This window comes from Xyrauchen texanus, chromosome 8, assembly GCF_025860055.1.
Source record: "Xyrauchen texanus isolate HMW12.3.18 chromosome 8, RBS_HiC_50CHRs, whole genome shotgun sequence".
Classification (NCBI taxonomy): Eukaryota; Metazoa; Chordata; class Actinopteri; order Cypriniformes; family Catostomidae; genus Xyrauchen; species Xyrauchen texanus.
In genome coordinates, this window is record NC_068283.1 from 48261206 (window position 1) to 48275849 (window position 14644).

The following is a 14644-nucleotide window of genomic DNA, read 5'->3' on the forward strand; positions in this document are numbered from 1 at the left end:
GTTTTATTTAGTACAGTTAATGCAGTATTAAAACCTACTGCTACAACATTTCCTGAAGCTTCTTCAGGAGTTTGTGATAGTTTTCTGCAGTTTTTCACTTCAAAGATTGATGCCATTAAATCTGCCATCACTACTCCTGACTTAGTTCCTTTAATTTCTGTACCGTGTTCGGTTCACCTTTCAATGTGTGAATCTGTGTCTCTTTCTGATTTAGTAGATGTGATTCGGCACATGAGGTCTGCTGGCGGTTCACTGGATGTTGTGCTCACTCGCATTTTTAGAGAGGTTTTAGACATTTTGGGACCTAGCCTCTTGTCAATAATATATAGCAGTCTTATTAATGACGTTGTGCCATCCTGTTTTAAACATGCTGTTGTGAAACCTCTGCTTAAGAAGTCGAGTCTTGATTCTTCAGATTTAAAGAATTATCGTCCTATTTCCACACTGTCATTTTTGTCAAAAGTCCTGGAAAAGGTTGTTTTCGATCAACTTTCAGGATTAATGGTATTATGGATAAATATCAGTCGGGTTTAAAGTCAAACACAGCACAGAATCTGCTCTTATCAAAGTCACAAATGATCTGTCGCTGCGGTTGATTCAGGTAAAAGTGCCATTCTTATTCTCCTGGATCTCAGCGCAGCCTTTGACACCATTGATCACGATATTCTTTTGGATCGGTTAAGAAATTGGGTGGGCCTTCAAGACACTGCCCTTGAGAGGTTCTCATCTTATCTTAAGGGGAGATCTTTTTAAGTTCAGATTGGGAATCATTCTTCTGCCTCTGCTTCTATCACCTGTGGAGTACCTCAAGGCTCGATTTTGGGACCACTTTTGTTCTCGTTATACATATCACCATTACAGTATCTTTTTCAAAGTTATAGCCATATATATGTAAAGATTATGAAAGTTAACATGATTTTAGTGTGAGAAAATCACCTTCTAACCTTTTTTTTGTGTATGTGTGTGTAAAGTAATATCCACTTTAACAATGTTGTTGCCATTAGAGCTGTGACTATGATTGATGATATGGTCCGTTGGATTCTTTCAGTACTCCCAAAATAAACTTCAGTGATTTATCATTTTCTGTGAAGCCTTGGGTTCAAAATCTGGGTGTGGTTTTTGATGATGGTCTTAAATTTGACAAACAGATAAACACAGTGGTTAAATCATGTTTCTTTCAGGTTTGACTACTAGCAAAATTGTAATCTATTCTGTCTAGTAGAAATTTTGAAAAAGTAATTCATGCCTTTATTACATTTAGGCTGGATTACTGTAACTCACTGAATTTTGGGATTAGCAAATCAGCTTTATCCCGCTTGCAGATAGTTCAAAATGCAGCTGCAAGACTTTTAACTAGTAGTAAAAAACGACATCACATTGCTCCGGTGTTACGGTCCTTGTATTGGTTGCCTGTTCGATATAGAGTACATTTCAAATTATTCTTTTAGTTTTTAAATCTTTAAATGGTTTGGCTCCTCTTTATCTTTCAGATTTATTGAATGAATATCATCCCACTTTTTCTCTCCAGTCATCCAACCAGAGATTGTTGTGCATCCCGAAGTTGAAACTGAAATGTAGGGGTGAATGAGCCTTTTCGGTAGCTGCACCCAGATTGTGGAATGCTCTGCCCCTCAGTATTAGATCTGCACCATCACTATCTGTTTTTAAATCTAAGCTAAAAACTATCTCTTTGATTTGGCATATAAACAATGACAACGTTTTATTGCACTGCATTTTAGTAATGATACTGTATTGTGTAATTGGTCTGTTTTATTTTTATTATTTTGTTTTTATTGTGCAGCACATTGGTCAACCCTGGTTGTGTTTAATGGTGCTATATAATTGACATTGACTGTTTAAACAACTTTCAAATTGTGAGAGCATTCATAAATGTTCAATCTTCAAATTTTTACACTGGCCCAATTCACTTCCATTGTTAATTGCCCACAATAACAAGTAAAAATGTATGTTTGTGGTTATTAACATAATGCCACAAATGCCGTCAGTCAAACTTAACTTGTCTTGACAGGAATATATCAGCTTCAGTATCAGCTTACAACAACCTAATGTCCAAATATCATTTTGTTGAATTTTTATGAATTTATATGTAAAATAATTGATTACTGTACTCATATCATAAGGCATACTGTAATAATGTAATCTGTAGTAAGTCAGTCTGTCCAATGTCAGTGTTTTTCATGATTGAACATGAATCTTGAGACGCCCGTGACGTTACAGTACAGTGAGTGGAGTTTTCAGATGGTCCCTTAAACACCATAGACGATTATCCATCTTTCAGACAACTTTATCTCGCTATGAGAGCGTCGCTGCTTTTACACCACTATTGTGGAGCTCATTATTAAAAGAGCAGGACTTAAGCTCTATGAAAAGAAACTAGGTGGAACAGGATCCTAGACGTGTTGTGGTGTCAGTTTCAAGTGTAAACAAGGCGGGACCAAATATAACGCAGCCATGATGTACCCGATTTCTCCGTCATGGGATAGAAAATGAAAAGGATCAGTTTTAGTTAAGCAGACAGATCGAGGCCGAGGCAGAGAATACATCTTCCTAACAGCTTTATCGCGGAGTTAAGGTAAGTTATTTAATTGAATTATTTACATTATATACTGATTCATTGCAATTAAGCACATCATTTTTATTTGCTGAGAAAGGCTAATATATAATGATTAAATAATTAGCAATGTTTACATTATCAAAACTTATATTAAAATATTTAATTCACAAGCATTACATTATGGTGACATAAGAAAAGCATTGAGCCTCTTTACATGCACACTAATATGCTGATTACTTTTAGTTTAGGATTAATGTGGGCAAAGCGGGACACTTTTGGATATTTTGGATATGTAATGTTTTTTTTTTTTTGGCACATTAATTATGGTCTAAATGCCACATAACCTGACATTATACCTTTTTTCCATCTTAGTCAAAAGCTAAAATTACTATACACTTACACATCATAAATCATCATATGTAACATTTACAGACATTAAGTTAACTGTAACACTTTTATAACCTCAAAGTTCTGTCATCTTTCTTTACTATTGCTTTTCCCAGTGGTGTCATGAAATGAGTTCTGCCACTCGTCCTGATGGAAAATCATCCATTTGTAATTGTTTACTTCCCAAAAATATGCTTTGAAAGGTTTTTTAACCATTTAAGTAAATACGTAGGATACAATGGGGATCAAGTTTATCGCTGTGATCACATATTTACCATATATTATAATATTTGAAACCTTTATAATTAATCTTAATTTAACATGACAATTTCACTAGGTAGAGGAAACAAAACAAGTCTGTCCTGAGGAATTTAATGACATTTTAAATGATATTAAGTAAAGCTTCAGCTTCAGCAGTGATACAAATATTAAAACTAAAATAAAAACCAAGTTGAAATTATAAAACTCTGAAACTAAAACTAACAGACAAAGTGTAAAAACTAACGAAACAATGTTTCTGTTTTCTTTTTCATTCAGTTAATAGAAGACTCAAAAGAATTCTTGTCATCATGAACGGTTTCAGAAACAGAAGACTTGTTCTCCTGGGGAAGAGTGGATTTGGAAAGAGTGCCGCTGGAAACACAATACTGGGACAGGAAGTGTTTAAATCTGAGATGAGCAGTAGTTCAGTGACCCGTGAATGTTCAGAGAATCACGGCAATGTTTCAGGCAGAAATGTGTCTGTAGTTGATACACCTGGATTATTTGATACAGTCATGAATCATGAAGATTTAGTGACAGAGATCGCGAGAAGTGTTTATTTATCCAGTCCTGGACCGCACGCTTTTATCATCGTGTTTCCTGTGAATATGAGATTCACTGAACATGAAGAACAGATTCTTCCTATGATTGAAACACTGTTTGGAGAGGAAGTGTTGAAATACTCCATCATTCTCTTCACTCATGGAGATCTGTTGAGAGGACGGCGTATTGATGAACTCATTAATAAAAACAGTAAATTAAGATCTCTAGTTGATCAGTGTGGAGGCAGATATCATGTGTTTAATAACAATCATCTGAATAACAGAGATCAGGTGACTGAACTACTGCAGAAGATTGACACAATGATACAGCAGAATGGAGGAGGACATTACACTAATCAGATGTATCAAGATGCTCAGAGATTTAAACAAGAATCAAACGGTGGATTCCTCCCATTTCTTCTTAAGATTTGGGATAATATTTATGTGAAAATGGCTGCAGCTGGATTAGTAGTTGGTGGAGTAGTTGGTGGAACTGTTACTGGAACTGTTCAGGGAGCTGCTGTTGGAGCTGCTACTGGGAGCATTGGAGGTGTTGTTATTGCTGGTGCTGTTGTTCAATTAATGATTTATGCAGCTTTTCTTCGTCGATATCTACACCGTTCCAAACAAAATCAGAAGTGGGAATAACGAAACTGAAATTTCCCTCCTCAATGCATTGCAGTCACACATCACATGTACACCTGTCAAATCCACACCCTGCATTCCAAAATTATAGGAGTCAGCCTCCGTAGGGCACTTAAAAGGGAGAAAAATCATGCCATAAGATCACTTCTAACTTAATTTCCAATATAAATTATAAAAAGTGAATTACAATTGACTGTTATTTGGGAGCTCCACATTTTTTATAGGACTTTGAATGAAATAAGGACTTTGAATGGAATAGGGCATAGAGATGATCATTTCTGAATGGAACGCACCCTGTCTTTAAGTCTTTAAGATGCTATATATCTTGCTATCTAGTAACTATTTCATAAGCAAAATAAGTAAAAGTGTAGGCATTGATTCAGGCACAAACAAGTTATTAATATCATCTTTCTTAATATTTCATGTTCATTCTGAAGGGTTGGGTTCACCCAGGTCTTTTCGGCCTGTTGATTAGTTAGTATTTACCTGTAATTTATATAATCAAAAGGTAATCCGAGTCTTCTTAATCATGTGCATTAATTCAGGTTATGGGTGTAATTATGAATGTTATAAGTCATGTGTGTATTACTGTTGTTTTAGTATAATAAATACAAATTAATCTGACAAATAAAATGGATCTGACTATCTTTTTGACTCATACAAGCTAACTTACTTAAAAAAACACTTCTGGTTTAATGGGTGGGTCATGATGGACAAACTCTTGGTGGATATTTAGTGGATAAATGATCCACTACACGGTCTGTGAATGATAACTATACAAACATATTTGTGAACTTGCCCGAGTCATGGTCTGTTCTCACTGCTACCATCAATTTAGACATCATCATGTTTTTCAATTTAGCTATTCAGAAGTTTTTCAAAAGCTTAATAATATTATTTCATGTTTTGAAAAGACACTTTGAAGCTGTATTATTTGTGTCAAAGGTCACGATTTCAAAGGCTACATTTATATACTGCATTAAAACATGATATTTTTTATAGCAAGACTAAGGAATAATTTATTAAATGACAAGGTTTAGAAAAGAAATGTAAAAACACATTGTAGCCCTTTTTGTTAGCAGTCCATTACTCAATAGCTTATACAGTAGCATGTATGTGTACTGTAATTACAGTAAAATCCTGCAAATATTGTGTCACTAAAACACATACAAATGTAGTCAAAAACCACATCGCGTTTGAGGTTTAAAACGGCATCATGATGCGTCCCGGAAGGCAGCAAATCACCACCTCTCACCTGTCAATCACCCACTGAACAAAAGTTTAAAATTACGTTTGGATTTAAATGTAAATAATTGTCTGATCAGAAAACTTGAAAAAGCCATTATGAAATTCCTAAATGTAAATTTGTGAGGAGCGAGTCCATCTAAACTTTCAATATATAGTATATAAGCAGCTGTTTACCTCTCTTCTGTCCCGTGACGTCTTATTACTCTGCTTGAAGCATTCATCCTCCTTATCAGATAAGCTATTTTATCACAATCAATATGTTATTCAATGGAAGCTGCCGCCGCAGCAGCTCAATATCCACGTACATCGCGATAATGGCGGCTGCCACTTAAAACTGTGGATTTCTACCCTACCTTTCTTTCTTTTTAATAATTGCTCGCCAAAGCAGATATAGGGGTTCGTGTGATATGAGCGTGAAGCGATCGTCTGTGTTCCGCAACTGATTTTGGGTCTTCTTTGAATAATGTATACCGTGCGAGTAAGGGCAGCCGGTGGACTTTCTGGTGTCCTCAGGATCGTCTTCAGGCGAGAGCGGTTCTCAGTGCAAATTGGAGGATTTATTTGGTGAAATAAGGTTTTCAGTCAATGTTTTATAAAAATCTCTAAACAATATTAATGTACACAAGAAAATGCAAAGATACTGTTCCATAATCAGACCACGAAAGCTAATATGACAATACTGTTATCGGAAGTAACGCTAGCTTGATTAGCTTGGGCTTTGCTAACCTGTTATACACGCTGGATCTGGTTCACTTTTTCTGATGTTTGAGTGATGCAAACATCTCCTTGTTGAAATTCTGCATTAGAGTTAGGCTAGGTCAACAACAGCATCACATGAATGGTCATTGTTTAATCCAGATACACAATGTGTTTTTCTATGGAGTCAATTCCACGCCACATATATTTGCAAAAATATAAAGTATTGCAAAATAAAATAAAGCTTTGCAAAAGAAAAAATGTATTGACAAATTTTTTTTTAACAAAAATTAAGTATCACAAAAGTAAAATAAAGTATCGAGAGGAAAAAAGAAAGTTTTGCAAACAAAAATAAAGAATTGCAAAGTATAAATAAAATATAGCAAAAACCAAGATATAATTAATTGTAAAAATCAATTTTTGTTTAAAAAAATATAATTTTTTTGCTCATGTTTTCTTTTGCAAAACTTTATATTTCTGCAAATATATGTGGCGTGGAATTGACTCAGCAATTGTGTGAATATTGCATATCGATTAACTTTTGGAGTGTTTTGCATATATATGATGACGTTGTTTACTTTCAGGTGGTATTTTGTCTTTATATTATGTGGATGTAAAAATACTCCCCTTAGTGATTCGTTGAATGATTGATTAATTGAAGTTCATATAATAAAGTATCACTTAAATAAGATGTATGTGTTTGTTCTCATGTCCTGACGAAGGCAGCGAGTCTGCTGACACACTTTGGCTTTTTAATGTTTCGTTTTCTAATCAAATAATTTTGTATTGGAGGTTTTAATCTTTAATTAGACGTTGATAACAGCCCCACTTGGCATTGAGCACCTCTCCTTATTTGATTTATATTTTTAAGACATGTTAGAAGTCTTCCACTTGGTTTCTTGTACATGAATTGTTGGCTGGAATAGACACTATAATTGTAATTAACTTTAATGATGCAATTTATGTTTAATGGTTTTAACTAGTAACATGAATTATACATTGTACGTTATTGTTCTACAAGCTCCTTATTAAACTTTTGTGAAATAAGTTAAATGCACCAATTGTGTGTATTAATATCAAATTAACACATTTATTATGTGGTTTATTTAAAAACATTAAGGGATGAAACAACCTGAAAATATCAACCTACTTATGAGATGAAATTAATCATTCCTGTAAAAATGAACCAGTATTCGGGTTAAATATATCACCCATTTTCTGGGTTACCGTAACCCAACATTTGGGTTGTCGGATTGACCCAGTGCTAGGTTTAGTGCTAGTTTTGTTGGGTTGTTCAACACAGTGCTGAGTTGGTGCAACCCATCGCACTGGATTAGTCTTGTTACAACACAGCAGGGTTATTTGAACCCAATCAAAGGATGGTGCAATATTAAACCAGCGCTGGGTTGAGAATTGGGTTGTTTTTAATCTCAGCATTTTTTGAGTGTACTGGTACACCCTCCTAGGGTTAGGTCACCATTGTCACACTAAATGGTTTGATCCTTTTTCTATTATAGCATATGACTAGTAACAATGAGCTGAAATCTTATTACATGTATTTTATGAAAAGTGTTGTTAAGACCTACATGAATGAATTTGTAAATGCTTTGCAGAAACCTTTTGCTGATAAAATATTTGAACATCACTCTGTAGAGCAGAGTAGATTATTTCTGTGATAGGAATCCACAGAATTGGAGAAATTCCAGCACAGTATAAGTCTGAATCTTGTAATTACTACATTAAGTGATTGCACCATTAGTGATTTATCCCTTCTGCTAATTAACTTACTTCACTGCTTTCAGATGAACAGATTGTGCTTCATTCTACCATGAGACTCGTCCCGTGCTCGATCAGCTTCCAAAAGGCCTGATCCTCAATGATGATGCAAACACACCCAGACCTTTCTCTACCACTGTTTGTAGACATACAGGATTAGTTCACCCAAAAATTCCTTCTTTTACCCTCATATGTGTTTTACTGACTGAGGTTGGGTCCATATTGAGCAGTCATGATCACAAGAACAGCACTGAAGAATAATCATCACTTCATACAGCTTCACTCTTTCACTTATGTTAAAGCGGACAGTAGATAGAGAGATGTGACTGACAGTAAAGGGAGGGAGAGACAGATGGAGGAAACACTGAAATAGAGGCTGTAAGATTTTGGTCCTGTTTGTTTTTGGTGATCCGATCACACGTGGAAGGTGGAAAGAGGGCCTGTGAGAAATGTAAAAGGTGACTGAGGCTGTAAATCCCCAAAATATTTCATATCCAGTGTTTCATAGAAGAAAGTCAAACAGGTTTTGAAACATGAGGGAGAGGAAATGAGGACAGAATTGTGACTTTGGGTGAATCATCAGTTTAATGTTTGCTAGTGACAAGAAGAATTCACAGATGTATTGATGACATTTGCAGAATATTGACAATGACAGCTTCTGTTTCTTCTCTCTTTATCAAACTTTACAATGTAACTGGACTTTAGACTGCTGCCATTCTGAGCCAATGACAAACTATCTGAGGAGTGCTGACCACACCCACCTGCTTTGATTGACGTGTGGGGAATTCTCTTGCTCAAATGAAAAGAAAATGGAGGAGAATTGTTTAAATGAAACTGATTCAAAGCTAGTGCTTAAATGAAAGACATGGGAGATTTTATGTATGATTTAATGATGCATTTAATTTATTAAATATGTATTTTATCATATATTTAATGATTTAATGATGCATTTAATTAATTAAATATGTATTTTATTATATATTTAATGATTTAATGATGCATTTAATTAAATATGTATTTAATCATATATTTAATGATGCATTTAATTAATTAAATATGTATTTAATGATTTATTTAGTGATTTAATGATGCATTTAATTAATTAAATATGTATTTTATTATATATTTAATGATTTAATGATGCATTTAATTAAATATGTATTTAATCATATATGTAATGATGCATTTAATTAATTAAATATGTATTTAATGATTTATTTAGTGATTTAATGATGCACTTAATTAAATATGTATTTAATTATATATTTAATGATTTAATGATGCATTTAATTATTTAAATATGTATTTTATTATATATTTAATGATGCATTTAATTAATTAAATATGTATTTTATTAAATATTTAATGATGCATTTAATTAAATATGTATTTAATGATATATTTAGTGATTTAATGATGCATTTAATTAAATATGTATTTAATTATATATTTAATGATTTAATGATGCATTTAATTATTTAAATATGTATTTTATTATATATTTAATGATTTAATGATGCATTTAATTATTTAAATATGTATTTAATTATATATTTAATGATTTAATGATGCATTTAATTATTTAAATATGTATTTTATTATATATTTAATGATGCATTTAATTAATTAAATATGTATTTTATTAAATATTTAATGATGCATTTAATTAAATATTTATTTAATGATTTATTTAGTGATTTAATGATGCATTTAATTAAATATTTATTTAATTATATATTTAATGATTTAATCCATCCATCCATCGTCAACGCTTATCCTGTGTACAGGGTCGCGGGGGGGCTGGAGCCTATCCCAGCTAACATTGGGCGAAAGGCGGGGTTTAATGATTTAATGATGCATTTAATTATTTAAATATGTATTTTATTATATATTTAATGATTCATTTAATTAATTAAATATGTATTTAATTATATATTTACTGATTTAATGATGCATTTAATTATTTAAATATGTATTTTATTATATATTTAATGATGCATTTAATTAATTAAATATGTATTTGATTATATATTTAATGATTTAATGATGCATTTAATTAATTAAATATGTATTTTATTATATATTTAATGATGCATTTAATTAATTAAATGTGTTTTTATTTTATATTTAATGATTTAATGATGCATTTAATTAAGTATGTATTTAATTATATATTTAATGATTTAATGATGCAGCAGGAAACCGATGGAGTGCGTACTCCAGGTAGGGAAGGAGGTATTGCCCCAAGTGAAGGAGTTCAAGTACCTCGGGGTCTTGTTCACGAGTGAGGGACAATGGAGCGGAGGTTGGCGGAGAAGGGCAGCGGGGCGGTATTGCACTCGCTCTATCACACCGTTGTCACGAAAGAGAGCTGAGCCGAAGGCAAAGCTCTCGATCTACCGGTCAATTTTGTTCCTACCCTCACCTATGGTCACGGGCGTAATTTCTATGGGGACGGGGGACATGTCCCCCACTTTTCAAAATCCCGTTCGTGTCCCCCACTTTCAAATTCGTTTGTTATTATTTTTTTAACCGGCACGTCATCGCCACGGAGGAGCAGGACCGAGCAGAATACAGACATCCTGCCTGTCTCTGTCAATGCGGCGTCTGCGTGCCTGTACGTGGACGCGCGCATTGACAGACACAGGCAGGAACGTCTCGTGCACACTCTTAATAGTGTAACTGTAACCGTACGTTCACACCAGAGGCGGCGAGAGCGTCAAATCGACCGGAAGTCATTCATTTTCAATGACATTCAGCGTCTCTCCGCGGCGAGAAGCGGCGCGGCGAGTCTTGGGCGGCGTGGGCGTCAGATGGAAGTTCAAGTGCAGTCAACATTATGGTAATGAGCTGTGACGCGGTTCGGCGGCAACCTATTGGAATATAGAAGTGCTCCGCTCTAGCGAAGTCTAGAGAACACAACCGTGTAAACTTTGGTTCCCACCAAGCATTCGTTCGAAGATAAAATGGAGGAGAAACGAATTATTGCCGTGACAGGTTTCCTGTAATATATGACCAAGACCACAGTTATTACTACAAATGTATTTTATTTTTTATAACAAACAATTATAATTTTAATTACTTACTGCCATCGATCGATTAATTATTTTCACATTTTAAAGAGTACATGAGGATATACGCTACTTGTGATAGGTCGGCAAAAAGTAAATGGTCGACATGTCTGGATGTTTAAATTGCGGCCCCCTTTAAATATAGTTCACAAAACAAAGCATTCTGAACAAACGTTGCCGCCTATTTCAACTACGTCAGAGCGTCCACGAGCGTCCTTGAGCGTCGAAGGCAGGGCAGCCAGAGCGAATTTTGACGCTCTCGCCGCTTCTGGTGTGAACGTACAGTAAGCGCACTGAAAGTTCTACTGAGCAGCCGGTATCGCAGTAGTCAGTCATGAAACGCCAGCAACAGGTTTTAATATCTTCATGGATGAAAAAAAAGAAAGGAGATGTGAGTTGGTTGATTCAGTAAATTAGATCAGGTCAGGGTAATTTTTATTTTGTCTACACCTGTTGATACTAACATTGACTGAGCTAACGTTAACATACATTGTTGCTAGGTAACTTCAAACTGTTAGCTAAACATTTAATGTTGCCTAGCCCTAGAACATTCTGTGTACCATGAAAACGAGTCCACTTTAAACCGCAGCGTTTTCTGTCAGCAATGTATGACAAGCAGACTCTGGCTGCTAGTTTAATGTTATTCTCAACTCAACTCATTATACTCAGATGCAGAAATATTTTTTAAAGTCTTAATAATAAATGTTTTTCTAAACTTGAGCTATTGTTGTTCACTTACAATATTTGTTCATTTAAAATGTAAGTTAATTTAAAAAAATATCTGCCGACATTCGCAATCCGCAAACTACGGAAGCGTATTGCATTCACTTGAGAGAAAAAAATCTACTCTGTTTTTCTGAATTAACGACTTAATTATCTCAGAATTATACGGAGCCCCCGAAGTGACCTGTGCAAAAAAAAAATCTAAGAGAATTTCGCGTGCGCACGAGAAACTATCGCGGCGCGACGAGAAACTTTCGCGTCGCACGAGAAACTATCGCGTGCGCGACGATACTTTCGCGCGCGACGAAACTTTCGCGGCGCGACGAAACTATCGCGTGCACGACGAAACTATCGCGCGCGCACGAGAACTATGGCGTCGCGCACGAGATACTTCGCGTCGCACGAGATACTTCAGCGTCGCACGAGAAACTTTCGCGTGCACGACGAGAACTATCAGCGTCGCACGAGAAACTATCGCGCGCGCGACGAAACTATGGCGTCGCGCACGAGATACTTTCGCGCGCGCACGAGATACTTCAGCGTACGCACGAGAAACTTTCGCGTGCGCACGAGACTTTCGCGTGCGCACGAGATACTTTCGCGTCGCGACGAGAAACTATCGCGCGCGCACGAGATACTTTCGCGTCGCGCACGCGTTACCTCGTGTGTGTATAGGCCTAGCTCTTTTCCGATTGCGTCATTGCCATCATTCATTTACTCAAAGATACTGAGAGCATGGATGCGCATGAATTTATAGAGATATATTTTAAACTTGGCCTTCAATACAAAGACATTACTGTCTATGACATTTGTAATACTGTCATGGCTGAGACACGCTTTGATCTTCCAAAGGACACTAATTACACGAGAACTACCGGAATTCTAGAACTACTAGAATGGCCATAGCGGTCATTCTGACCGTTCATACTAGACTGGACCAAATGTCATGTCATATTTACATTCGAAACTTCTATTGAGGTTTTAGAATGAAGCTTCTAATGTCTGTCGTCATATTTTATGGCGTCATCACCCTAAAAATGTATTGAATAAAATAGAATAATATGGATTAAATGGATGCTAAGCTGACACGAGATAGTCCTACATAATACGATCTTTTTTTGTAATATATAATAGTGCTAGACTATATAAATACACATATATATATATTATATATTAGCTAGACTGCCCGGAAGGTGCGTGCCTCAGCTTTGTGTACAGCAAGTTTTTCACCAGTGAAAATGGTTTTGAAAGTCTAAACGCCAACAAACATGGATTGAGGCGGAATATTTCGTTAGATAAAAACATGTTGTGAATTTTGGAAATTATTACATCTATCCTTTTTCAAAACATGTTGACTTTTGGACTTTACAACGCTCTGGAGTTATTGGAAATTGGAAACAATCCATATGTAGCCGCCACTGGAATCAAAATCCATGAATAAATGAATCTGTTATATTAATAATAAACACCAGGACACGAAATTTTAATTCTAATGAATGTGAAAATGTATTAGTTCATCGACAACCACAGAACTTGCTGTTGTAGCTAATTACAGATACAAATTTGATTATTTATATTAAATTATTCTCCTAAAAGGGGGCCCCCTTTTTTGTTCAAGTGAGCCCACTTTTAGGAGAATTCGTTCATAATGATTTTACAGCATACTATTTTCATTATAGTTTTACAGCATGATATTTTTGCTCACTGTAAAACAAATATTGCTTTCTAAATCAGTTTTCCCACAGTTTATCGAATGTTCATATTCTTTATTAACCGCTTTGGCCATTTTGGGTTTGGCCTATATGTGTTTCATACATGTCTAAGGTTTTTACTATGCATTGAAATACACATTGGTGATGTTTTATAAGCTATTGTATTGATTTGTTTTTATTTTACAAAGAGAATAATTTAATATAAATAATCAAATTTGTATCTGTAATCAGCTACAATAGCAAGTTCTGTGGTTGTCGATGAACTAATACATTTTCACATTAGCTCCCATAGAGCTCCTGGCAGGATTTTGAGGGATCTCATTAATTCAGAAAAACAGAACAAAATATTTTTTTTAATGAAAAATGATCTCATAATTCTGAGATAATTAAAGGGGTCATGACATGTTTTTTTTTTATTGTATTATTATGTTCCCTTAGGTGCAATTATAGTATTAATATATATTTTTTTTTAAGAAAAACTTTTAAAATCTAGTGATTTATGACCTTTTCCCACCCTGTTTCTCATCCTCTGATTCAAACAGTCTGTTTTGGGGGCGTTTTCCATTTAAGACTTCAGTGTTAACGCCCACTGTTATGATTGGCTAACGTCAGTGCCTATGTATCAATTATTGACGCCCCCAGCCAGAACAATATGCAAGTAAACTAAGTAAAAACACTGTGATTATTCATAATGAATGAAATTGCGCTTTAAAAAGTAGTTTAAAGTTTAAAATAGATTACTTACAGTTTGCGTCGTCGTTGTTCCCAGAATAGTCGGCACGGACTTATCTTTGAGCAACAGTTTTCTGGCAAAGCCAGCATCATATTGAGATTTGTTCTCAAAACAGTCATCCTTAAAATGTACAGAACAAACGCTTAAGTTAACACTGCCGTGACTGGGACGTCCGCAAAAATAAACTGCATCCATTTTTCCCTGACGTCTGGATCTTTCGGCAGCTTATTCAGAGGTTTTGTTTGACCACAGCCAGGAACAGCACATCTGTGTGG

The 14644-nt window shown here is 35.0% G+C and overlaps 1 protein-coding gene across 1 annotated transcript; it reads left to right on the forward strand.

Annotated features, from left to right (window-relative positions):
• Positions 1–2513: 2513 nt before the first annotated feature.
• LOC127647598 (GTPase IMAP family member 9-like) lies at positions 2514–4899 on the forward strand. Its single transcript, XM_052131956.1, has 2 exons — positions 2514–2593; positions 3500–4899. Exon 2 carries the CDS (start codon positions 3532–3534, stop codon positions 4411–4413), a length of 882 nt encoding a protein of 293 aa, XP_051987916.1. The 5' UTR covers positions 2514–2593; positions 3500–3531; the 3' UTR covers positions 4414–4899.
• The last annotated feature ends 9745 nt before the right edge of the window (positions 4900–14644 follow it).

Excerpts from the sequence above, each read along its gene's own strand:
- LOC127647598 (XM_052131956.1), top strand. The coding sequence starts at position 3,532 with ATGAACGGTTTCAGAAACAGAAGACTTGTTCTCCTGGGGAAGAGTGGA.